The 24,475-nt window shown below is 49.0% G+C and overlaps 2 protein-coding genes across 6 annotated transcripts in view; one reads left to right on the top strand and one right to left on the bottom strand.

Annotated features, from left to right (window-relative positions):
* Positions 1-76: 76 nt before the first annotated feature.
* On the top strand, positions 77-16,351 carry Proca1 (protein interacting with cyclin A1). 4 transcript variants are annotated; one of them, XM_052755824.1, is made up of 5 exons: positions 77-4,454; positions 11,771-11,854; positions 13,573-13,705; positions 13,935-14,093; positions 14,176-16,351. In XM_052755824.1, the coding sequence occupies exons 1-5, from the start codon at positions 4,364-4,366 to the stop codon at positions 14,840-14,842; spliced, it is 1,134 nt and encodes a 377-aa protein (XP_052611784.1). In that variant the 5' UTR covers positions 77-4,363; the 3' UTR covers positions 14,843-16,351. The 4 variants fall into 4 exon arrangements, with proteins under 4 accessions (XP_052611784.1, XP_052611786.1, XP_052611783.1 ...); XM_052755823.1 differs by having other exon boundaries at positions 4,348-4,937; XM_052755826.1 differs by lacking the exon at positions 13,935-14,093.
* Positions 16,352-16,465: 114 nt separating this feature from the next.
* The window catches only part of Supt6h (SPT6 homolog, histone chaperone and transcription elongation factor), a 39,443-nt gene continuing 31,433 nt past the window's right edge, over positions 16,466-24,475 (bottom strand). For both annotated transcript variants that reach the window (XM_052755820.1, XM_052755822.1), the window contains exons 29-37: positions 23,319-23,514; positions 22,719-22,957; positions 22,126-22,239; positions 21,835-21,959; positions 19,009-19,121; positions 18,337-18,414; positions 18,086-18,252; positions 17,505-17,692; positions 16,466-17,220 (exon numbers count right to left, since the gene is read on the bottom strand). In XM_052755820.1, coding sequence (XP_052611780.1) covers positions 17,034-17,220; positions 17,505-17,692; positions 18,086-18,252; positions 18,337-18,414; positions 19,009-19,121; positions 21,835-21,959; positions 22,126-22,239; positions 22,719-22,957; positions 23,319-23,514 — 1,407 coding nt within the window. In that variant the 3' untranslated portion in view covers positions 16,466-17,033. The remainder of the gene's footprint in view (positions 17,221-17,504; positions 17,693-18,085; positions 18,253-18,336; positions 18,415-19,008; positions 19,122-21,834; positions 21,960-22,125; positions 22,240-22,718; positions 22,958-23,318; positions 23,515-24,475) is intronic.

The following is a 24,475-nucleotide window of genomic DNA, read 5'->3' as shown; positions in this document are numbered from 1 at the left end:
GGGACATGGAGTGCTTTAGGGACTGGAACCCCTGTGGAGATTCTGTCCATTCCTGCCCGCTAAGACAGTGCTCACACTTGGCTGACACCTCAGAGACCAGGTTTTAGAGGACTTATTATATCCTTTAGATCCACATTGGGCTAAAATCTGAATAATTTCCCTTTTTATTCTTTATCATTTGTCTTCTTTCCTTCCTCTCTGTCTCCTCCTCTCTTTGAGGCAGGGTCTCTTGTAGACCAGCCTGACCTAGAAATGACTATGTACCTGAGTACTGAGACAGTGTCCCTAGGGAGAGACATGATTGCTGTGGGGTGTTCTGTATGGCAAATGTGTTGCTGATTAGTCAATAAATAAATCACTGATTGGCCAGTGGCCAGGCAGGAAGTGTAGGCGGGACAAGGAGGAGAATAAAGCTGGGAAGTGGAAAGCTGAGTCAGAGAGACACTGCCAGTCGCCACGATGACAAACAGCATGTGAAGATGCCGGTAAGCCACGAGCCATGTGGCAAGGTATAGATGAATAGAAATGGATTAATTTAAGCTGTAAGAACAGTTAGCAAGAAGCCTGCCACGGCCATACAGTTTATAACCAATATAAGTCTCTGTGTTTACTTGGTCGGGTCTGAGTGGCTGTGGGACTGGCAGGTGAGAGAGATTTGTCCTGACTGTGGGCCAGGCGGGAAAACTTAAGCTACACATGATCAAACCTCTATTTGTCCCAGGTAGGAACTGATGACAGTAAGCATATGTATCTTCTAAGTCCAACTTGGTGAACCATGAGTTTTATTCAGGTTACTTACAGGAGTATGGGTGAGTGTCTATGCTGCAAGCTGTAAAAATATATGAAGTGGGATTTCAGCTGATTATGACAAGCTAATGCCTGGAAGAAGCCAAGGGCCTTCCAGAGGTCAAGGAGCCTTGTTGATATTTGGCTTTTGATTATCAGCTGTTTCCTACTATGAGTTTCTTGTGTGCTATTATAGCTTGTCCATCATTCATTGGGCACAATCTCCCCTCTACTAAAGGAATATTTAGATAACCTTCTGAGTAGTATCGCAGCCAGGATCCCTAATTTCAGGCCTTTCTGTAATTATTGTTTTAGCAGCATCTGGCCAGGACCATACCCAGAGGGATGATGAAAGGATCTTATCAGAGATCTCTCTGTACTCTCTAGAACAGACTTAAGCATCAGACTATCTGTTTGAGAAGGCCTGGCGGATGTGCTAATTAAACTTAACCTTCTCCTTTCCAAAGTCTTATCTCTAGTTTTTTTATCCCAGAGGAATAAAGTAGATGGACAAAGAGCTCGGTGTACTTAGATTCTTTTCCCGAAAATAATTCTCGCCGTTCATGGTTTCTCTTCTGGGCCCCTGGGGAGAATATTATTAAGGCTGGTCCTATAATACTATTTGAGATGTCTACTCAGATACAGCTGCATCACCAAAAGCTACCCCAGTATGAGTGCCAGCTTATGGAACCTGGGGCTTGCTGCACAGCCTTCAGGCAGCTGAACAGGTTGGAGGGGCTTTCTTCCAGCCAGTTCAGCTTATCTGAGAGTATCTCTCAAGCAGTCCTGACTGCTTAAATACGCATGGGGAAGGAGGAACCTCGTATATCTGCTCAATGTCAGGACTTCCTGAAGTCTTTGCGTTGTTTACCTCCTGAGCTTAAGGAGCTTCCCTGCAGAACATCCTATGTCTTTTAAGGGGTTTCCATCTAAGATGGAAGGTTTTATGTCAGAGGAAATTGCTACAGAACACTCCTCCCCTTCCTTGGACTCTTAAATCCTTTCTGCCTCCTTTCCTAATGGTCCCTGAGCCTTAGAGAAGTTACACAGAAGTCTGACTGTGGTCAACTAACCCTAGTGGGATACTGATGTCTTTTTATGCATCCCCATCTTACAGAGCATAACTGGTGACAAGTCTTGGCAGTATTTCTTTTGCTATAAAACACCAGTGAGGAAAAGACAGAAAATGACCTATAGGCATAAATACAGATGTTGGGAAGCAGCTTAGCTGGGACATCATACTAATTTACCAAAGCAATAGGTGTTGATTTTCCACAGGGGCCTATGACGTCTCTGGCCATAGGTTTTTGTCTAAGGCCCATATTAGATGTGACTTTTCCTTTTTGGAGACTTTGCTTAAGTCCAATCAGAAAATTTGTTTTATTCACGGCTGCTTATGCCTCTCCTGCACTAGCTGACACAGCTTGTCTGGCCCTTCCATCATGAAGCATGCAGAATCCACAGCTGAGTGGGACATTTCGGCCATGATCCTCCCCAGCAACCTCGGTTGCACTTTCTGGTACTACAAGAGCTAGACCACTGGTAAGGGACCTTTTGGCTCAGTCCTAGACTTATTTTTCCAAGTTCTGTAACCAACACACGAGACATCACTAACAGGGTCTTACCATTCAGTTTTGGAATGTTGCTGACAGCAATGGGAACAGCCCTGTTGTCCCGGAGGCTTCTCTGGCCTCCCTGCCAGCAACTCCTATGGAGGTAATCCACCCCTAGCACCAGGGGTTTATGTTTATTTTATTTTATTTTTTTTTAAGATTTATTTATTTATTATGTAGACAGCATGTATGACAGCAGTCCAGAAGAGGGCACCAGATCTCACTACAGATGGCTGTGAGCCACCATGTGGTTGCTGGGAATTGAACTCAGGACCTCTGGAAGAGCAGCCCGTGCTCTTAACCTCTGAGCTATCTCTCCAGCCCCCAATGTTTAGTTTTGATAGGGTTTCATGGTTAGCCCCATGACCTGGACCTCAGAGATCCACCTGCCTCTACCTCCCGATTAAAGGCACATGCCATCACACCTGGCCTTGTCCCTGCTTTTTATTTTTTTTTTTCCTCTTTTGAGTTAGCGTCTCTCTGCATAATCCTGGCTGTCCTAGAACTCACTATGAAAACCAGGCTGGCCTCAAACTCAGAGCTGCTTTCGAGTGTTTGGATTAAAGGTGAGCACTAGGGCTAGAGAGATGTCTCAGTGGTTAAGAGCAATGACTGCTCTTTCAGAGGACTCAGGTTCAATTCCCAGCACCCACATGGCAGTTTACAACTGTCTATAACTGGGATCCAACACTCTCACACAAACTAGCATACAGGCAAAACACCAATGCACATTAAAAAAAGAAAAAAAAAAAAAGCCTAGCACCATCATGTCCAGTATTTTTTAAGAATATTTTTTAAAATTTATTTGATGTGCATTGGTGTTTTGCCATGGTTGTCAGGTCCCCTGAAACTGGAGTGGGTGCTGGGAATTGAACCTGGGTCTTCTGGAAAAGCAATCAGTGCTCTTAACCGCTGAGCCATCTCTCCAGCCCTGTCCTCTGCTTTTTGGTTTTAGAAGCTGCTTGGAGGGAAACTGAGAGATAAGCTGTGTGGAATATCTGCGAAGCATCTCTCATTCAGTCACTTGTATCTATTTTCCATCTCTGTTCCCACAGCTCTGGTTCCACCTTGTACAGAGCTGGTTAATTCAGTGTGCATGTGAGAAGCAACCTCAGTACCGGAGTGCTCCCAGAGGCCTGCGTGTAGAGTTCTGTGATCTGCGTGTGTGGGGGTGGGTGCACACATTGTTAAATTAGGTCTGTGTACTGTGTGTAGTCTTGGCATCCTTGTGTGTGATATACAAGTGTACATGCTGTGTTTGAAGATGTAAAGAGTGTGTACTGGGATGAAGTTACCGTGAACGTAGGCCACCTTACTGACTAAACAGGAGAATTAGCTGTATGGGGCCCAGAACCAAGTGGCCTATGGGACTGGAGGAAACCTGAAGGGGGGAGCTTGAGTGGATGGTCTAGTGGTCTGGGAGTGTGGGGAGGTACCATACACAGTGAAGGAGAGCCATCGTGTCATCAAGGAGAACCAAATCCAGGACACCCGCAATCCGCGTTCAAGACTACTCTCTGAACTGTCAGGGGCGGACCTTGTGGATGTCCCGGCCTCGCCTTGGATGGCGGGTCGGGTCCCCAAGTGCAAAGGCTCTGGAGACTGAGCGGGGCGGGGCCAGTACCTGCTGGGGGCGGGGTTTCTGTCGGGTTTTTCTAGAAGTAGGGGCCAGCGAGAGCCACTGAGTGCTGGGTCTGTAATGTAAAGGCAAAAGCAGGTACTGGCGTTAAGGGCGTGACGAAAGGGACCTGGAAGGAGCTGGAAATCCCGGATGAAGAACACGACTGACGCTTAGACCCGGGCTGGAAGACGGGGAGGGGGGAGGCGGGCTGGGGGTTGGGTAAGCATGAGGCGGAGCTAGGGGCTGGACTGGAGTTTACAGCTGGGCCGAGGGCTCCACCACGCTGAGGTTCAAGGTTGAACTCTACGAGGTAGAGTCCTGTGGAAGAACTGGGCTGACAACGATGTGGGTCAGGACGACACTAACGATTAAAAGATGGACTGAGGAAAAGCCTGGCTGCAAAACTGACATTTGGGACAAGAGCGAGAGCACCGGTAAAGGGGCGGGGCAGAAGGCTGGGGGCGTGGCTGGGCGGGCTCTGTAAGATCGCCTGCCTTGGCCAGGAGCAATAGCTCCCGTGCCAAGGTGTAACTACAGAGCATTAGGCTGCAGTCAGCCGCTGGCCTAGCCCTCTGCCCCAGAGGCGCGAGGCTCTGGCAACCACCACCCCTCGTCCCCGGCCCATTGCTCACCCTGATGCCGGGGATGGGCGATCGGTTCCATTGACCTTGAGTGCGGGAGGGAGTTTGAGGATTCCACACGTGACATCACAATCACTTCTAAGATGGGGCCTGAGCCTGGGAGACATTTCCCAGGAGAAGACTCAGTGCCCCTTGCACCCTCCTCTTACTTTGTTTCCTCCTTTCTTCTCTCTTCACACTGTCTCCTTTTGGCTGCTCTGTGCCCATCCTCTGGGCCTCAAAGGAGGGGAGGGGCTTCGCAGGACAAGGAGGATCCTCTACAAATGAGCATCACCAGTGAGTTTGAGTTTGACCCTTGCTACCTGTCCCAAGGAAGAGACCACAGCTTTTCTCTTCCTTTCAAGCTATTATCCATCCTCATTCTGCTGCAGGAGCTCTGGAGCGCTGCCTTGGTCACAGCTCCCCTCCATCCTCTGTAGACAAAGGGCAGGCTGCCTTTCTAAATCCCCTCCTTTTCCATCTTTCCTATTTCCCTCCCATACAGCTGATGGTGTCAGCATCTACAAAGCCTGTTCATAGTGACAGGAGGCAGGAAAACCAGCCTCGTTTCATCCTGACGTAGGCACAGGCCCTTACTAGAGTGACTACGATTCAAACTGAAGAGGGGAAGCTGGGGATTTGGATTAAGAAAAATCAGCAGTGAGGAATTATCAATGTTGGGGATTAAAAGCAAGTGTTGAAGGGTTGACCACTGGATAGGGAGCCGAATCTAGTTTTAAGACTCGGCTTTGGAGCTTACAGCATAGGGTGACCTTTGGCTTATGTGTCTCCTTAGCCAACAAAGAACACAGGACTGAAAGTGCACTGGCTAGGGAGCCAAGAAGACCACGGCTTTCCTCCTGCCTCTACTGTCTATTACCTTTCATCCTGGGCAGGCTACTTAGCCTCTCTGGGTCTGGGAACCTAGCTATACAATTTAGATTTGAAGTCACACTTTAAAAGCCCACTCTAGGATTTGGCACTGTGAGCGGAGCGTGTACATCCTGGGAATCTCCCCCAGGAGAGCTGGGGGCTGGGGTCACAGCTTATAGGTAAGAATGCTTGCTCAGCATGTATGAAACCCTGAATCTGATTCCCAGAGACTTCCCCTACTTCTTCCAAAACACAGCTCCAGTCAAAATAAGTAAGTAAATAAATAAAGTGAGCAGGGTGGCTCATGTCAGTAGTTCCAGGACTTGGGACAATAAGGCAGAACTACCATAAATTCAAGGCCAACCTGGGCTACTTGGGGAATTCTAGGCCAGCCTGTGGCTATGTGAAATGGTCTCAAAAATAAATATATAAAAAGATAAAACACAGTACCCAGGTTTGAACCAGGAACACATTTTGTGCCTCTTTGAGGCTCAAATAGTGAATTTATGTATTCCAATAGGAGACTGAACATATACACTCAGTCATCCAACAATGACTGAGCTATTTCCATGGCTCTCTGGATATGAAGGCAGATGAAATATGGTTATTATTCTTAAGTAAATACAGGAATGTCACAGTTCCTAGAACTATGGCAGCAGGTCAGTGGGCACATAAAGCACACAATTAATTCCACTTGGATAGATTGGTGTTTGTCTGAGACAATGTCTTGCTGTGTAGCCCAGGTTAGCCCTCCTGCCTCAGCCTACCAAGTTCTTGGATTACAAATGTGTGCCATCATGAGCAACATTTTCCCAGTGAGTTGAGCAGGTAGCACTTGGGAGAGCAGCAGGGGAGAAAGAATGGTAAAGTGAGGGGTGGGAAGAACTGTCAGCAAGGAAAGAACTAGGTCCTGGATCCTAAGGGCATGACAAAAAACCAGCACTTCGACTGGGCAGTGGTGGCACACGCCTTTAATCCCAGCACTCAGGAGGCAGAGGCAGGCAGATCTTTGTGAGTTCGAGGCCAGCCTGGTCTACAGAGCGAGATCCAGGAAAGGCGCAAAGCTACACAGAGAAACCCTGTCTCGAAAAACCAACCAACCAAACAAAACAAAACAACAACAACAAAAACAGCACTTCATTGTGAAGGCAGGATGTAAGCCAGGTCTGGTGGCACATGCCTATAATTCTAGTATATGGCAGGTAAGAGGGAAAGAAATGTAGTAGGCCAGTTGATAGTCTACAAAACTCAACTTGGCTGTGTGGGGAGGACTGAAGAAAGGTAGTGAGGACCACAGGTGGCGAGACCAGGCAGGAAGATATGGCTGTATCCTAGGTCAGAGATGATGGAGGTTGAGCTTGGCTTTGTGGCTCAAATCTTTAACCTCAGCACTTAGGAGGCAGAGGTAAGTGAGTCAGGCCAGCCAGGGCTGCACAGTGAGACTCATCCTCAAAAACAACTAACAGACAAACAAGGGCTCCAAACGAAGGCACAGGAAGGTAAAAGGGTAGACAGTTATGGCAAGAAATGGCATGGAAGTGAGAGAGGATTAGCCCTTGATTTCTAGCTGAAATGTCTGTTGCTTTCTGAAAAGGATAAGATACAAGAAATGCACAGGTGGCAGGAAGCTGATAGGTGTGTGTGGGGACACACAATTTCTTTTCTTTTTTTTGTTTTGCTTCTTTGAGATAGGTTTCTTAGTGTAGTTCTGGCTGTCTTGGAACTCACTCTGTAGGCCAGGCTGGTCTTGAACTCACAGAGACCCACCTGCCTCTGCCTCCCAAGTGCTGCAATTAAAGGCGTGATATAATTTTTTAAGATACGTTGGGAATGTTCGAGAGACTATTACTGGCTGTGCATACTCAGAAAATCAGTCTGCAGTTGAGCAGGTAGTGGCTCAGTGGTAGAGGTGGTTTTGCTTGGGTGGGTTCCAGTCCAACACTGTAAAACATCAGGAAAGCAGCCAAGGCTAGATTCAGGGTGAGAGCTAGTCTTTTTTTTCTTTTTCCTTTTTTTCCTTTTTTTTTGGGGTTTTTTTGAGACAGGGTTTCTCTGTGTAGCTTTGCGCCTTTCCTGGAACTCACTCTGTAGCCCAGGCTGGCCTCGAACTCCCAAAGATCTGCCTGGCTCTGTCTCCTGAGGGCTGGGATTAAAGGTGTGCGCCACCACCACCCGGCCAGTCTTTTTTTTTTTTTTCTCTGTGTTCTTGTCATTGTTGTTTATTAGGAGCCAGGGTTTCACCAGGTAGTCCAGGCTAGCCTTGAATGTCCTATGTAGGACAGGCTGGCTCAAGCTCATTGATTCTTCTGTCCTAACCTCCCCAGGATTGGGATTACAGTCATGTACCACCACACCTTGCCCGATTTATGTCATTTCATGGATGAAAATGTTAAGACTATGGACATATATGATATTATCCAAAAGCTTGTGTCTGTTGAGCAGGTGGCCAAAACCAGAACCCTGGTAACCACCAATTTAAGTAGTGTAGTGGAATGGGCAGTGGTGGCCCATGCCTTTAATCCCTGGTCTGCACAGTGAGTTCTAGGACAGCCAGGACTACAAAGAGAAACTCTACCTTGAAAAAAACAAACCAATAGACAAACAAACAAAAAACCCCAAAACAAAACAACAACAAAACAGCCAAACCCCCCAAACAAACAAAAAAGAAGTATAGTGGAGGAGAGGGACAATATTCGGGTGGGGTGGGCCACACTAGTGGACCGTGTCAGAAGCAGACAAAGCTGGTCAAAGCCGAGAGGAGTGGCTGTACACAACAAACCTACAGACACGATCATGCCGAACAGAGAAGAACCTCAAAGCGTCTTCACTAGACTAAGAGTAAGACAAAAGTGACTCATTTTCTCCACTCTATTGAGACAATCTCTGCATTACACTGGAACTCACTCTGTAGACCAGGCTGGCCTCAAACTCATAGATCCTTTTGCCTCTGCCTCCTGAGTGCTGGGATCAAAGGTGTGCACTACCACTGCCCGGCTGTCTCCACTCTTCATAATAGTGCTTGAAGTGTTAGCTAGAGCAATATGACAACAGAAGGAAATAAAAGGGACATAAATATGTATCATTATTTGGAGAGAAGACCCTATACCTAAGAGACAAGAAGGATCCCACCAGAAAAATGTAATAGAATTGATCCGTTCAACAAAGTGGCTGGTTACAAAATTAGATTACAGAAACGAATATCAAGTAGTGAGATGCTCAGCAGGTAAAGGCACCAAGCGTGATGGCGGGAGTTTGATCCTCAAGACCCCCATGGAGGAAGGAGAGAGCTGACTCCTGCAGGCTGTCTTCTGCCCTCCACATGCACACTGTGGCATGCATGCCCACACACATAGGCTCAGGATAAATGTGGGGAAAATAAGGAAGTAACCTCATTCCCAATGACCTGAAGTAGCAACAAGAAATTCTGGGGATAAGCCTGATCCAGGAAGCGCCTCAACAGTTGAAACTAACAACACTAAATAAAGAAACTAAAGACACTAAAGACGAAAGACCTCCCAACAACACTGAATAAAGACACTAAAGACACTAAAGACGAAAGACCTCCCAACAACACTGAATAAAGACACTAAAGACACTAAAGACGAAAGACCTCCCATTTGTATGGGTTGGAAGAATACATACTATGAAAATGGCAAGTTTTTACCAAAAACAGTTTGCAGATTCAATGTAATCCAACTTAAAATTTCAATGCCGTTCTTCACAGAAATAGAAAAATAAAGTAAAGCACAAAACCCACTAACAGCTAAAGCAACCTGAGTAAGGTGCTGGAGGTATCACCATGTCTGAGTTCAAGTGATACTACAAAGCCATAGCAACGAAAACAACATAGTACTTGCTCAAAATATACACATAGATCAATGGAATAGAATATAATAAAATAAGCTGTGGTGGCGCACGCCGTTAATCCCAGCACTTGGGAAGCAGAGGCAGGCAGATCTCTCCGAGTTCCAGGAAAGCCAGGGCTACACAAAGAAACCCTGTCTCCAAAAAAAAAAAAAAAAAAAAAAAAAAATTATATATATATATATATATATATATATATATATATATATATATATATATATATGTGTATACCCATGCAGCTACGGCCACCTAACTGTAGACAAAAATACACACCAGAGAAAAGACAGCCCCTCCAAGAAAAGGCCCTGGCAACACTGGATAGCCACATGTGAAAGAATGAAGCTGGTCTTGCTCTCTCTCACCCTGCATGATACCAATTCCAAATGGATCAAAGACCTTAATGTAAGACCTGGAATTCTGAATCTACCTGAAGAAAAGACATTAGGAAAGGACTTTCCGAATGTGACAAAAGTCCATCAGTAAATAAGATCAACCATTGACAAATGGGATCTCATGGAAGTAAAAAAAATTCTACGTGGCAAACAAAACCAAACCAACCAGTTCATCAAGTAAAGAGACAGTCTAAGAATGGGAGAAAAATCTTTGCTAGCAATACATCTGATAGAGGATTAATATCTAGAATACACAACACAAAAACTTAAAAAAAAAATCAAGCTGGGTATGGTGGTGCACAACTTTAATCTCAACACTAGGGATGCAGAGGCAGGCAGATCTCTATGAGTTGGAGGCCAACCTGGTCTACAGAGTAAGTTCCAGGACAGCCAAAGCTTCACAGAGAAACCCTGTCTCAAAACAGTTAAAGATGAGGGCTTTCATGGAAGTCCAAGGAACAGTTTGCAAGGGAGTGATTGGTTATTAGTTAAGAGAAAAAGGCTGGGGCTGGGACTGGCTATTGAGAAATTGCTAGCAGCCTTGGCCAAGGCTATTTTAATAAAGGGGCAGACCACTGAGAAGGAAGGGGACTGAGCTTACTGAAGGTGGGGTTATATGGCCCCCTTCAACACTGCCTAGTAGAGTTGTTTGGTGAATGTCAGTGAATGAATAAACTTGACTTGGAAAGGAAAGGGGGAATATGCACGTGGTAGAAAAAGTGTTGGAGGCAGGCGTATCTCTGTGAGTTCGAGGCCAGCCTAGTCTACAGAGCGAGATCCAGGAAAGGCGCAAAGCTACACAGAGAAACCCTGTCTTGAAAAACAAAACAAAAAACAAGAAACAAAACAAAAAGAAGTGGCAAAAAAAAAAAAACAAACAAGTGTTGGAGGAGTGTCCCATTTGAAAATGTTCACAGTGTGCTGGGCAGTGGTGGCACACTCCTTTAATCCCAGCACTCAAGAGGCAGAGGCAGGCGGATTGGCTATGCAAAGATCACTTTCTGAAAATTCTTAAACCACTACTGTTTCCCTCTGCCATCTGCAGATAATGTCACCGTCACTGCCTGTGACTCTCTCTATCTGCTACTTCAGCCTGGGGAAGAGGTGCCCCAGGGTGCTAGTGCCCCAAGCCTGTGTAATGTATGGAATGTTACCTCCCTCTTTACTGTTTTTCTCCATGACAGGCTACAAACATTTCCTTTTTTCTTTTTCTTTTTTTTTTTTCAAGGCAGGGTTTCTCTGTTTAGTCCTTGCTGTCCTGGAACTTACTTTTTAGACAAGGCTGGGCTTGAACTCACAGAGATCCACCTGCCTCTGCCTCCTAAGTGCTGGGACCAAAGGCGTGGGCTACTATTTCTGGCTTCTCTTTCATTTTTTTTTTTTTTTTTTTTTTTTTTTTTTAAGACAAGGTCTCATGTAGCCCAGACTGGCCTTCAAGTCAGTATGTAGCCGAGGATAACCCTGAACATTTGACTCTCCCTCCTAGGTGCTGGGATAACAGTGTCTCGACAGCTGGTTCCATGCTTCATTTTCTAAGGAGGGTGCTTCTCTAATTCCTCTAACAAGCTAACCCTAACCCTATAGTTCAGCGGCAGAACACTTGCTTAGCATGCATGAGGCCATGGGGTCCATCCTATGGAACCCTACAAACCTGTGGTCTGCCCGGGCCACACTCTGACCAGGCTCCACACACCTGGGACAAGTTGTGGCACTGCCCTCCCTGCCCAGTCCCTCCAGTTCCACTGAAGCTCTTCATCCCTCCTGTCTTGGCGGGTGGCCCTTGTTCTGCAGCCCCCTCCCCTCCCCCATTTTCACCACACTGATGCCATGGACCTCTTTGCCTCTGTCTCCTTGCCCCGCTCTCTGGAGAACAGCAGCTTGGTTTTTAAATCCCTGCATCCCCAGTCTGTGTCTGGGCGCAGCACCCCATCTTAGGAAGGTTAGTGACTGAATGCTCGGGGAGGTGGCTGCTGTCACTGCTGCCATTTTGTGCTCTCTCAGATATAAGCAGGTTGCCCAGCTGGAGGAGAGGACATCTGGCTAGTGTGGAGTCCAGCAGTGATGTGTCTTCCCTCTCCTCTGAAGGTGAGTCCAAGGGACCTATGGCCCCCAGAGGCTACATTACCCCTTATTTGTGAGAGCTAACACTTGGCGGAGGGAAGGGATCTTGATGGGATTACCCAGATGTCCCAGGGTCCAGTGAAATGGCTCATGGGTAAAGATGCTTGCTGATAACCTGACGACCTGAGTGTGGTCCCCAGGACCATGTCACACGGTGGAGGACCCAGCTGCCCCGTCCTTACCTTCTACAGTGCCAGAGAAGGCCCCTTCCTTGAGTCCTGAAGAATAATTTATGGTTCACAAACATGAACTGAGTCCTTCTAACCTTGCATAATAGCTATCCCTGTCCCATTCTGTGGATAAGGGAGGCTCAGAAAAGTGATTTGTCTTAGGTTAGTTACCCTATTAAGTGAAAGAGCCAAGCCGTGGGCATGACTGACTCCAGGCTCCTAGCATATGCCTCCATGCTGCCCTTTGCCTTCATTTAACAAGGTCCTGTGTACACACCCCTTCCTTCCCTGGGGAGAAAAGGCACAAGAGAAAGTGGGTGAGGGGTCCTGTGGAAACTCGTGGGAGAGAGGGAAGGCCTGCAGGAGAAAGCCTCAGACCGCTCACTGTCTTCTCTCTCATGCACTTTAACGGACATGGACACTTGGGGTTCCGTACCCTCTGCCTGGGTCAATGAATTCCTGCTGGAGGGTCTCCGTGAGATGTGGGGCAGGAGGCAGGGCTATTGAGAGGCATGTTTACCTTTAGATAGGAGCAGATGGAAATCAGGGGTCGCCTGGATCCCTAAGCAAGGTCAGAGATGAAGCACTGGGAGTCCCATGAAAACCTCATGTAGCTCAGGAAGAAGCGGGAACCTCCCCTAGCCCTGGAGGCATCCTCTCCCTGTGCCTGTGAAAAGGGATGCAGTATCACATTGCCTAATCCACAGACTGCCATAGGCCATGGCAGGTTGTCCAGCATTCTGTGGTTCTGGGAGGAGAAGGTGATGTTTAAAGCACCTCCCCCTTCCTGGGAGGCAGGGCTTCGCTGTGTAGCCCTGGCTGGCCTGGAACTCACTCTGTAGACCAGGCTGGCCTTGAACTCAGAGATCCACCTGCCTCCGACTCCTGAATGCTAGGATTACAGGCCTGAGCCACCACCGCCCTGCTTAAAGCAATTTTTAAAAAGACTGACTTGTGTGGGTGTGGCACCATGGCAATCTGTGGAGGTCAGAGGACAACCTGCAGCACTCAGTTCTTTTTACCTTCGGCTGCTAAGGACCTTCCCGCCCACACTGACTTTGATGAGTAAAGAGCAGGGACGGAATGAAGAGAGAAAGGTGTGTGGGGGGGGGGGGGCTGGGAGGAGAAAAGAAGGCAGACGGAAGAACCAGAACATGCAGGGCGCATGCTGTAGAGGCCTAACCACCACCCTGTGCCATTTGGGTGGAGGGCACCAGAGGCCACCTGGGCCTGTGCAGGGGCAGGTGTCAGAACCAAGGCTGCCACTGTGGGCTTGTCTGCCAGACACAAAGACATGGCCATTCCCTACCTGCACTGTGGAGTGTGGTGGCTGGTGACCAGCAGTTGGATCCACAGGAGAGAGGGAGTGATAAAGGTGACACAGAACAGCAAGGCGTCATCACCTCTGATCGTAACCGTTGTCGGGGACCAGGTGGCAGAGAAATTTGGTGAAGCATTAAGACTGAGGTGTGCCCGGCTGCCTCCAAATGACCCAGACCCCTCTTCCCTCAGGTGAACTCCAGGAGCCTGCCAGGTGCTGCTGGAAACGCCAGCAGTGTGCTGGACATACCATCCACCCCTTCTTGGACTGTGGCCACCACAACCGGCACATGCACGCTGTCAGCCACTGCGACTGTGAATCTAGGTGAGGGCCCCCTTCATGGGGGACCCATCCCCTTCAGGTTTCCCTCTTCAACTTTGGCCTGGTGCTGCCGGCCTAGCCCCAGCTTTTAAACCCTGCTCTGCTCCAAGAACAATGAATGGGGAGCTCTCTTGGCAGCCTGGGCCAGGCCCAGAAGCAGCTGGCTGTCCCTCTGGGCCCCTGGGGAGTCATGGAGGTATGGGAGCCAAGCTGAGAGTCTGGTGTGTGGCAGGCTGAAGGACTGCTCAGGGAAGACAAATAGTAGCAGATCCCGAGATGTAGGCCCGACCTGCTCCAGAGATCGGGGCTCAACCTGCTTCAACATCATCCATACCCCTTGCTTTGAATTCATCCCAGAGGAAGAGTGTGTGGAGCGGATCTGGTACAGCTGGTGAGTGCCAGCTGGCTATGGGGACAGGACTCCAGAGTGCCCTGCTTCAGCTCCATGAATTTCTTCCTGTCCCTTCCCCCAGGTGCAAAGGCTACAGGCCTCTCTCTGTGGCAGTAATCCACCATCCCATTCATCATGTGTGTAGGACAGATAACCTACACGAGAAGGAGGATGAAGAGGATGAAGAGGAGGAGGAAGAGACCCCACCTTCCATCCCAACTCAGTTGTGCCCCACTGCCATACCTACTGACCCAGACATCGGGTCGGTCACCAGGACTCCCGACTCAGCAGCGCCCATCACCATCTGGCGTTCTGAGAGCCCCACAGAAAAGAGTCAGGAGGGCAAGGCCATCAAGAAGGTAAAAAAGAAAAAGGAGAAGGAGAAAGACAATGAGGATGAGATAGTGGATGAAAAGGCAAAGGTGAAGAAAAAGGTCAAGGGCAAGATAATTAAGAAGAAAAGCCCGGCAAAATCGGAGTCTTCCCCTCCAGACTTGAGCCGATCACTAAGCCCAAGAGAGCTAGTCAGGACGTCAGAGTCCAGCCCAGAAAGTCGGGGAGAGCTGGAGAGTGAGGACAGTTATGAACGGGGTAAAAAGGAGCCCTCCAGCGAAGACATTGTGGAGTCATCACCCAAGAAGAGAGAGAAGAGCACCTCCCAGGCCAAAAAGAATGGGACAAAGACCTTACAAACCAGGAAAACGAGCAAGAGAAAATCTCCCCCAGTGTCCAACCCCAATCTCAGCTGAGGCCAGGGCAACCAGAGTGAATAAATCAAGCCTGTAACTGACCCCTACTGCTATTCTCTCTCCCTCCAACAGGGCCTCTTCTTGTGGGAGGTGGCTGGCTCTGGGCCTACTAGAGCCAAGGGGCCAGGGGTCAGGGGATACTCAGGGGCAATCCTGCTTTCAAGGAGGAAGTCTATGTCTACGGGAAGTTAGGTAGGAGGGAGAGAGAACCCTCCTAGGACCAGGTGGCAGAATCATCTGGAGAGGAAATGGGGTGTGGGAGACCAGCCCTGTGTGTGAACACCCACTCTGTAGTGGGCAGCACTGTGCAGCACCACCTTCAATAAACTGGACCTGCCACTCACTCGGCCTGCCTTTCCCTCCTCGAGTGGCCCAAGGGGTGGGCTGTGGCACCATGGAGGACATGACCTTCCCAGCTGGTGCAGTCCCAGCCCTTCCCACCCTTGCAGCAGATAGACCTGTTATGCTGGAGAAAGTAAAGCGTTCTCACAGCAGGCCAGCCCTTTCCCACCAACACAACAAAAGACGAAGAAAAGCGGGTATGAGCTCAAATGCAGGCAGCAGTGGCGGCCCAAGCAGAGACAAAGGGGGAGGCTTTACTCTCCCACACTGAATCACCAGGAGATGAAGCCTGTGTGAAGAACAGGGAAATCAGACACGCAGACTAAAGACTGCGGAAGGAAGCAGAGCCAGGGGGCTGGCTGATCCTGAGCCAGGGGGGGCGAGGGTGGGAAACAGCCCTCTCCCATGGCCTGTGTGTCTGAGGGTGAGCAGGTGAGGGGCCCATTCTGGGCAGAGAACTGACTTCTCAGCGGCTGTCAGAGACCAAGCTGGGAAATGAAGGGGTGCCCAGGGGCTCACAGGGTTACTTTTCTCCACTGTGTGAGAAGATGAGAACACCACAATAGTTTGGTGGCCCTGGCCCAGCATTTCCTATTGCCCTGTGTGTGTCATCACCTCTTGGTCACAGATGGGACAGCCAAGCTAAGACAAGCAGCTGCTGGAGAGACAGCCCAGCAGTCAGGAGCACTTCCTGCTCTGGCAGAATACCTGAGTTCCCAATACCCATGCACGGTGGCTCAGAGCCGCCTCTCACTCCAGCTTCAAGGGAGCCAAAGCCCTCTTTTGGTCTTCTGTGAATACACCCACACATGCACATGCATAATTAAAATTAACCAGGGGTGGTGGTGCACACCTTTAATCCCAGCACTCAGGAGGCAGAGGCAGGTGATCTCTGAGTTTGAAGTCAGCCTGGTCTACAGAGTGAGTTCTAGGACAGTCAGGGCTACACAAAGAGAGACCCTGTCTCGAAAAACCAAAAACCAAGAAAAACAAACCAGAAAACCCTTAAGCACACGTGTGTCACTCCTGCAATTCTAGCATTCAGGAGGCAGAAGCAGGATTACTGTAACTCCAAGGCCAGCCTGGGCTAGAGACTCCACCTCAACACAGCTAACAAAAGATGTAAGAAGTCCACACAGGGTCATGGGGCTCAGAGCAGGGAGGTGACCACAGGCAATCTGAATCCTGGCCTCTGATGGATTATGAGGGGAAGTTTTTGGAGTTTCAAACTGCTCTGAAGCAACCCTTCAGAGCAGGGAGCTGGAGAGAGGCCTCGGCAAGTGCTCTGTAGAAACACTGTTTATTCAAATGACAGGTGAGAAGCAGGTGGCCATGGGTAGATGAGGATAGGTAGGCAGGGCTGGCAGGTCAACACTGCTCCTTACGTCCCCCACAGTCCTACTTTGACAGCCAAAGTACTGACATCAGGACCCTCCTCTCCCGCCTGCCTCAAACTGAATAAATAGCATCGTCTCCCCAGGAAGGCTGGGGACATGTACAAGTCGAGCCTGATGCCCCATTCTAGCCTGTGTCAGGTGAGGGCAGAAAGTCAAAAATGGCTTCCAGGGAGATTACAGACTGCTCCACTTTCATTCTCCTCCCCTGCTACATTCCTCCCTCAGCCTGGTCCCAGGACAGGTGGTTGGCACAGGTCTGGAGTGGGACAACTGCTCCTTGGTGCATACCAGCTCACAAGGCCATCCAGCCTGCCACCCATCCAGGCTGACCATTAAAGAGAATGTCATTTCATGCCACTTTATGGACAAAAAAAGAGGGGCAGGGAGTGAGGCTGTAGGTGGCCAGGCCTCTTGGAGCCTCAGAGGTAACCAGAGTCCGAGGAACAGGCCCCCTACCGATCCATCTCGTCCAGGAGTGGGGTCGCATCGCCAGCAATGGACATGGGGGTGCTTTCGATCATGGGGCTGGGAGAGGGTCGAGGGGTCAGCCGCTGTTTCTGTTTCCGACGTTCTGCCTCCTTCTCCTGTAGCCACTGTTCGGCCATCTTGCCCCAGTCGATGGCTGCATGGCTGTTGGACCTGGAGCAGAAAGGAAGGGCCTTAAGTGACAAGGTTCTTCTGTGATTTGTGAGAAGGACCTTCCCCCCAGTCACAGCAGAGACCACAGAAGGAACCTGACTCACACAGGAAGCAGCCTCTCTCCTGCTTTCCCATTCTTCCCCGGAACCCATTTCCCAAGGGCACATCTCCTAGGTCTTGGCATTTAAGAAGACACAGACTGCCTGATTCTGCTAAGTCTTCAGGCCACATGGCACCCCGCCCACTAGTAATCCACCTGTGTGTGCCCCTCTCCACGGACTTACTTTGGCTGCTGCTGCCGTTGTCGGGAGCTGGAGGAAGGCTGGGGCTGGGCCTGGGTGGACTGTGGGGTGGTGCTGGCCTGGAGCTGGTGGTATTGTGGGGTGGTAATGGGCTGGCTTGGGGTCGTGTAGGAGTAGCTGGGGGTCATTAGTGGTGTGGCCACCGGCTGCTGGGCTGGCGTTGGGAACACCTAAAGAGGGGTGGACAGAGAAATAGGGGTATGGTGTGGGCTTGCTTGACTTCACTGTGAATCTCTGACAGGCCAGAAGTGGTATTTATTTGGGAGAGTAAAGAAAAGCAAGGATAGCACCAGCATACAAAATTGTCCACTAATCTTTAACACCTCAGATGACTTGAGGGTTCCAGATATCCCATAGGGCTCTGTGCAAAGGACAGGCCCTTCACTTCTTACTCCCTTCACTGTCAAAGGTGTGGAGATAAGGAACACCTGCTAAGAGACGGTTCCTAGGCCTGAGCACAGGAAGCAGCTCCTGGTGGTGGCCATGGCCAAAGGTGTCTACAGCATCTGAGTCTGTAGGTAAAAGATGATTGCTCCCTCTCCTCCCCTCCCGAAAACACATACATGGTAGGCGCTGCTGCCTCCTCCACTGCCACCGTAGCCATACTGGCTGGAGGCCCACTGGGCTGGGGTAGCATTGGGGTTCTGGCCCTGCCCTGTCACAGCAGCAATGGCATTGAACATCTGCGAAGTCATGTTCTGAGGCAAGGCATTCACAGCCCGTGTCAGATCTGTAAACACAGAGTAGGTCATGTTAGGGTGCAAATCCCTCCGACTCCCTACTGCCCTACAAGTCTCAGCCCCAAGCATCCCACCTGCAAGATTGATGTTGGCTGGGGTAGCATTGATAGAAGCAGGGGTCCGAGTCCTGCTGCTGCTGCTGGGAGTGATGCCTGTAAGAAACAGATGCAGTCAGTTATGTTCCTCAAGAAAGCTACTCTGGCTTCCCAGTTCAAGAGTCAGAGGTATGGGGCTGGAGAGATGGCTCAGCGGTTAAGAGCACTGGCTGTTCTTCCAGAGGTCCTGAGTTCAATTCCCAGCAACCACATGGTGGCTCACAACCATCCGTAATGAGATCTGGTGCCCTCTTCTGGCCTGCAAGCATTCATGTAGGCAGAACACTATATATGTAATAAATAAATAAATCTTTAAAAAAAAAAGAGTCAGAAGAGGTTTAATCCCAGCACTCAGAAGGCAGAGGCTGGTGGATCTCTGTGAGTTCGAGGCCTGCCTGGTCTAGTGAGTTCCAGGACAGCCAGGGCTGTTACACAGAGAAACCCTGTCTCAAAAGACATAACAAACACAATGAAGTCAGAAAGGAGAGGAAGTGGGTGGAAGAGAAGCTGCACAGCCAGTGGGCGGAGGGCCTCCCCGCTGCTCAGAGCAGGAGCGGGGCGAAGCAGCTGACCCATAACTGACTTCACCTTCCTGGGCCAGGACCCGTGTCCCTCTCACCACAGCCAAGGGCAGGGTACAGCAGAACTCACCTGGTACAGGATCCTGATAGTGATCCTTAAACCACCTGAAGAGTCCATTCACAGTTGGGAAGATCTGGCCCCGGTACCGGAATCCTTCAGGAGTCACTGTTACATATTCTATCCTGAGATTTTGTAAGGAAACAAGCATTAGATATTGCTTATTTAGCTAGTTTTATGTCAACTCGACACAAGCTAAAGTCACTGGAGAGGAGGGAGCCTCAGTTGAGAAAATGCCTCCATAAGACCGGGCTGTAGTGGGCCAGAGAGATGGCTCAGTGGTTAAGAGCACTAGCTGCTCTTCCAGAGGTCCTGAGTTCAATTCCCAGCACCCACATAGTGTCTCACAACCATCTGTAATGAGATCTGGCACTCAGGCAGAACATTGTATACAAAATAAATAAATAAATCTTTAAAAAAAAAAAAAAAAAAAGACTGGGCTGTAGGCATGTAGGGCATTTTCTTAATCAGTGATTGATGTGGGAAGGCCCAATCCACTGGGGCCTCCCCTGGGCTGGTGGTCTTGGGCTCTGTAAGAAAGCAGGCTGAGTGAGCCAGTAAGCAGCTCCCCTCCATGGCCTCTGCATCAGCTCCTGCCTCCAGGTTCCTGCCCTTTTTGAGTTCCTGTCTTGCCTTCCTTCCACGAACTATGATATAATAAACCCATCCCCTGCCAACTTGCTTTCGGTCATGATGTTTCACTTGTGGTCACCTGTGAGAAAGTGACCAAATAAGTGTCAGCCACGTACACAGCCGTACTGGATGCTGGCGGAGGGAGATGACGGGGAGGCTGCACATGACAGCACCATCAAGGGTAAGGTGCAGTGGCCTTGTGTGCTGAGGCTGCCCTGGAGAGGGGGTGTCTTCACTGAAGACAGCATGCTACATGAGAGGAGACCAAGGTTACAGGACATGAGGTGGGAAGAGGCCTCGCTGGGCAGCTCCAGATAAGCAGGGAGAATTCTTTAGCACTCTAGAAGGTGGCTAGTCTGCCCTCATTCACTACTTCTGATGGTAGCAGAGTGGCTAGGAGGACGGGCCTTACCTTAGGCCTGGTTCTAGTTCTAAATTTGAGTTCTGCACTTACCACCTATGTGACTGTACCAAGCATAACCGCCCCTAAGCCTAAAGGGCGGCGGTCTCAAGTATCCAAGGCAGTCACCATACCTAAACGCAGTGCTGTGCTCACTCAAGAGCCAGCAACCGAGACAATGCTAAGCATGGCCAAGACCTCTGTTGTGCAGTGTTGGGTTCACGAGGTCCGTGGAAAGAAGGAACAGAGGCACTCCAGGATGAATTCTAGCTTTCTGCACCTGCAGGGAAGTTAACCTCTTGCAAACTGACTGACTATAGCTTAGTAAAGGGTTTTTTTAATTGTTATACAATTCATACTTTTAGCAAGTCAATTTCCATATACGGAAACCTCTCATCTAAGCTCACCAAAGAGACAATGCCAATTCGAATTCCAAAGTTACAGACATCTCAGTTTGTTGAGTCCTCTTATAACCAGGTTTTGCATAGGCTTTGAACCTTTAGGAAACTCTCAGATAAGATTTATATACTTCAAACAGAAGGTACCAGACACAAAAGGCAGCAGTCACAAAAGGCAGATCAAGGCTAGGTGCTAACACTCTGGAATCAAACCAGCTGCAGATCACTGCAGGATCTCCCCTAACAGGCCTCAATTATACTCAACCAAAAATTGTTTTCTATCTATTGTTCCAGGTTCTCAAATTTCTCACGTGGTTTTTTTAAAAAAAAGATTTATTTATTTATTATGTATACAGAAGAGGGTGCCAGATCTCATTACAGATGGTTATTAGCCACCATGTGGGTGCTGGGAATTGAACTCAAGACCTCTGGAAGAGCAGACAGTGCTCTTAACCTCTGAGCCATCTCTTCAGCCCCTCACGTGGTCTTTGTGAGACATTTACAGTCTCACAGGGCCCTGGCTGCCTCTCTTAGAGTGCCTTCCAGAGAAGGCACTGATGCGGTAGGACAGGCATCTCAAAAAGAGCATGATGTTCCAGGTGCCACAAGGTCCCAGAGCCCCACCAAATGGTCCAAGCTACGTATCACACGTGGCCAGTACAAGGCTAGAGCACTAACGTCCTCTGCGAGGGTAGGATGGCTGGTGCCAACAGACCTAAGTAGATCAACCTAAGGAAACAGGACAGGGTGAGCTAGAGAGGTGCAGGAAAAGGAATGCCTCAGGAAAAGCAGCCTGCCAGTCGCACACGGAAGAGAACAGAGTAGGAGACACATCTACCACACCCACACTCAGTAGGACACAAGAGATACACATTGTGGCATCAGTGAGCCACCATGTGCTGAAAGTTCTGCCAAGATGAAGAAGGGAGCCTTCCCACCACTGCAGTGCCTCGGAGTGGTGGTGAAGGGAACTCCTGTTCTAGTGTGGACGAGGGTGTCTTTCTTAGGTGACTCTGCTGTTTGTCTCTACCAGGCATGTCCAACCTCGACACTGTGACACAACACTGCCTTTTACAAAGTTCATGCTTGAGAACACCACAATCAGCTTACGAAGGAAGGAAGGAAGGAAGGAAGGAAGGAAGGAAGGAAGGAAGGAAGGAAGGAAGGAAGGAAAAAAAGCAGCAGCAACAAAACCAAAAACCACAAAAAATTCTCATGACGCATACGATTCTGTGCAGGGCCACAGCCTGGACATACGTGCATCATGAACCTCTCCCCATCTCTACCACCACTTCTGTTCTGAATAGGTAAGAGGGCAGAGGAAGGTAGAACCAGAGTGGTCTGACTCTCTTCTAGCTTATATATGACCCCAATGGCAGGCCGCAGCTTCTGAGTACCAGTGCTCACCTGGGTTTACCCCGGGGCTGATATCCCAGGAGGAACTTGCCGGGCAGTTCCTTGCAGGCACAGATGAAGTAAGGTATGAAGGTGGGCTTCTCCTTCTTAGTTTTGATGAGCAGCTCCTCTAACTTCTGGGGGTAGAATGAGGGGACAGGTTAGGATGGTAGCATGCTTGGCACACAATGACTAGTGAATACATTAAATAGACTTCCTTCACCACTGAGTCCCACACTCAAGGGGAAGCGTCCACCCTTAGGAGCCTGGAAGATGTCATCCCTCAGAGGGTCTCAGACTTACCTTTCGGTCCCCACCACTACAGTCCTGGTAATACTTGTGATTCAGAAGGTCTCGAGCAAAGGAAGCCATGGGCTGGACATAGCGGGCAACAATCTCATCCAAGTCTTCAAATTCCTATAGGAAGAACACTAACACCTCACATGTCATATCCAGAGCTAAGACTCCCTGCCCTTTATAAACCCACCCTGAAGAGAGAGGACAGCAGAGACTGACTTCTACCTCACTCTACTGCAAAATCCCCTCAATTTATCAACTGGTTTGATTAAATTCCAGACACTGGCTTACCAGAATAAAGTGGAGTACTAACTATGATGTTTCCCTGGTATTCAGGAACAATGGAGAACTTTGGATTTCTCCTTGCTGAGCATAGGTAAGAGACCTCATGTGTATGTATGCACACACATGTGTTTTTTCCTCTTCCTCAATAGTTCTCTCTGGGCTATTTTAAAATTTGAAACACGGGGTGGGGGGAAGCTAGTAACTTACTCTACAAATCACCTGCTTTGACGCTCTGCCTAACAAAAGTATGTGTGATGTGTCAAGTTGCTGCCAGGGGGAAGCAACAGAAAGAACTCGTTCAGGCCGGCTCTCACCTCACTGTTGATCCACAGAGTGGCTCCCAGGCTGAAGGCGTTCTCCTTGCCCTCCTCCCGCACATCTACATGCTGGTAGATGCCATCGCTGACTTTCCAGGTCACTGTCAGGTGGTTTTCACCCTTGCTGCTGGGTCGGATGATAACATCTCCTTGGTCCATGGTCTCCATCATCTTTTCTGCTTGCTTGAAATTTATGTTATGGAAGGATGGGTGTGCGATCACTCGCTTGATGTATGCTGAAGGGGGCAGGAGAGAGACAGACCAGGTGACGGGTTAGGAGCTGATAGCAACAGGACAACCATGGGTAGCTTCTGACCCGCTATGGGATTCTGAGACACTTTCTGGGCTTGGGTTCTCTGATGTGAATGAGCTATCAGCCTCAGTTTTTAGGCTGTATGAGGAGATGAAGTTCAGCAAAATGTAAGTCAGGAGACCCAGGTTCCAGTCCTGCTCATGCTTGCCTTTCACGCCTCTGGGCCTCAGTGCCATAGAACTGGTCACCCCCCAGCCCTGGAAATGGATGCACACAGACGGCAGCCTAAGTTCCCGAGTGTGGGCTGCTGTATTCAGGAGCAAGGCCCACTGCTGGGCACTCACTGGTCCGCTGCTGCTTCCGTTTCATGTCCTCTTCCTGCTTGTGGTCGGCTGCTTCGGCATCAAAGTCGTAGTAGGTGTCCTTGGGCAGTTTCCACTCATTGTTCCTGTCCATGAGGTCTGAGGTCCGGCAGGTCAGGTCTGCACTGAACTTTTCAATATCAATCTTCATGATACGGCAGTGAACAGTCATCCCCACCTAGATCCACAGAACATGTGAGCTGGAAGGGACAAAGACTATCTAGCCCAATGCTTTATTTTACATAAAAAACAAAACGAAACAAAACAAAAAACTGCAAAGCCCAAACAGAAAGGTAGGACTTGCTCAAAGCCAGCTACCAAACGGCAGAGTAGAGTTTGGGGTGGGTAGGTGTGCCCAGTACCAGTGCTTCCCACTCTTACTCTTAGCTGGAAAACTGGAGGGTTATCATAGGCACTCCTCCCACACTGCTCTCCAAAGCTCATGCCCTTTTTGGAACAGCTGTTTTTTTTTTTTTTTTGCTCTGTTAGGATCCTGTTGAAAATCCTGGCTTCATTATTAAGAATGTCTTTTTGAGCCTTAAGTCCACAGCTTTCCCAGACATATATAGGTTGTGGAGGCTGAATGAGAATGGCCCCCAGAGGCTCATATATTTGCATGCTTAGTCTTCAGATGAACTATTTGGAAGGGTTAGGAAACATGGCCTTGTTAGAGGAAGTGTCTCACTGGGATTGGCTTTGAAGGTTCAAAAGCCCAGGCCAGGCCCAGTGTCTTTCTCTGCCTGTTGCCTATGGATCAGGATCTAAAAACTCTCAGCTACTGCTGCTCCAGAGCCATGCCTGTCTGCTTTCCACCAAAATGATCATGGACTAACTTAAAACTGTAAGTAAGTTTCCAATTAAATGCTTTCTTGTAGAAGTTGTATCTGGCAAATCTGGATCCAGCCAGGTCACCGACTGGGTGATCCTAAAGGCATTCAGATTTCTCTAGGAAAAAAACCAAGAGCTGGGGAAAATGGCTCAATTACTAGAATGCTTTCCCAGTATTCACAGGGTTTAATTCCTAACACTACATAAAAACAGATATGCCATATATCTTTGAATTTTAGCCCTTGGAAGGTAGAGGCAGGGAGATTAGAAGTTGAAGGTCCTCCTCAGCTACATACCAAGTTTGAGGCCAG

The sequence above is a fragment of the Peromyscus californicus genome, unplaced genomic scaffold, assembly GCF_007827085.1.
Source record: "Peromyscus californicus insignis strain IS unplaced genomic scaffold, ASM782708v3 Scaffold_3__1_contigs__length_106647218, whole genome shotgun sequence".
In the NCBI taxonomy this organism is placed as follows: domain Eukaryota; kingdom Metazoa; phylum Chordata; class Mammalia; order Rodentia; family Cricetidae; genus Peromyscus; species Peromyscus californicus.
This window is presented reverse-complemented; position numbering and strand designations above follow the sequence as displayed.

Coding starts and splice junctions, on each gene's coding strand:
- Proca1 (XM_052755823.1), top strand. CDS start 4,745: ATGGGGCCTGAGCCTGGGAGACATTTCCCAGGAGAAGACTCAGTGCCC. Junction 11,855..13,572: donor GTCTTCCCTCTCCTCTGAAG/GTGAGTCCAAGG, acceptor CTCTTCCCTCAG/GTGAACTCCAGGAGCCTGCC. Junction 14,094..14,175: donor GAGCGGATCTGGTACAGCTG/GTGAGTGCCAGC, acceptor CCCTTCCCCCAG/GTGCAAAGGCTACAGGCCTC.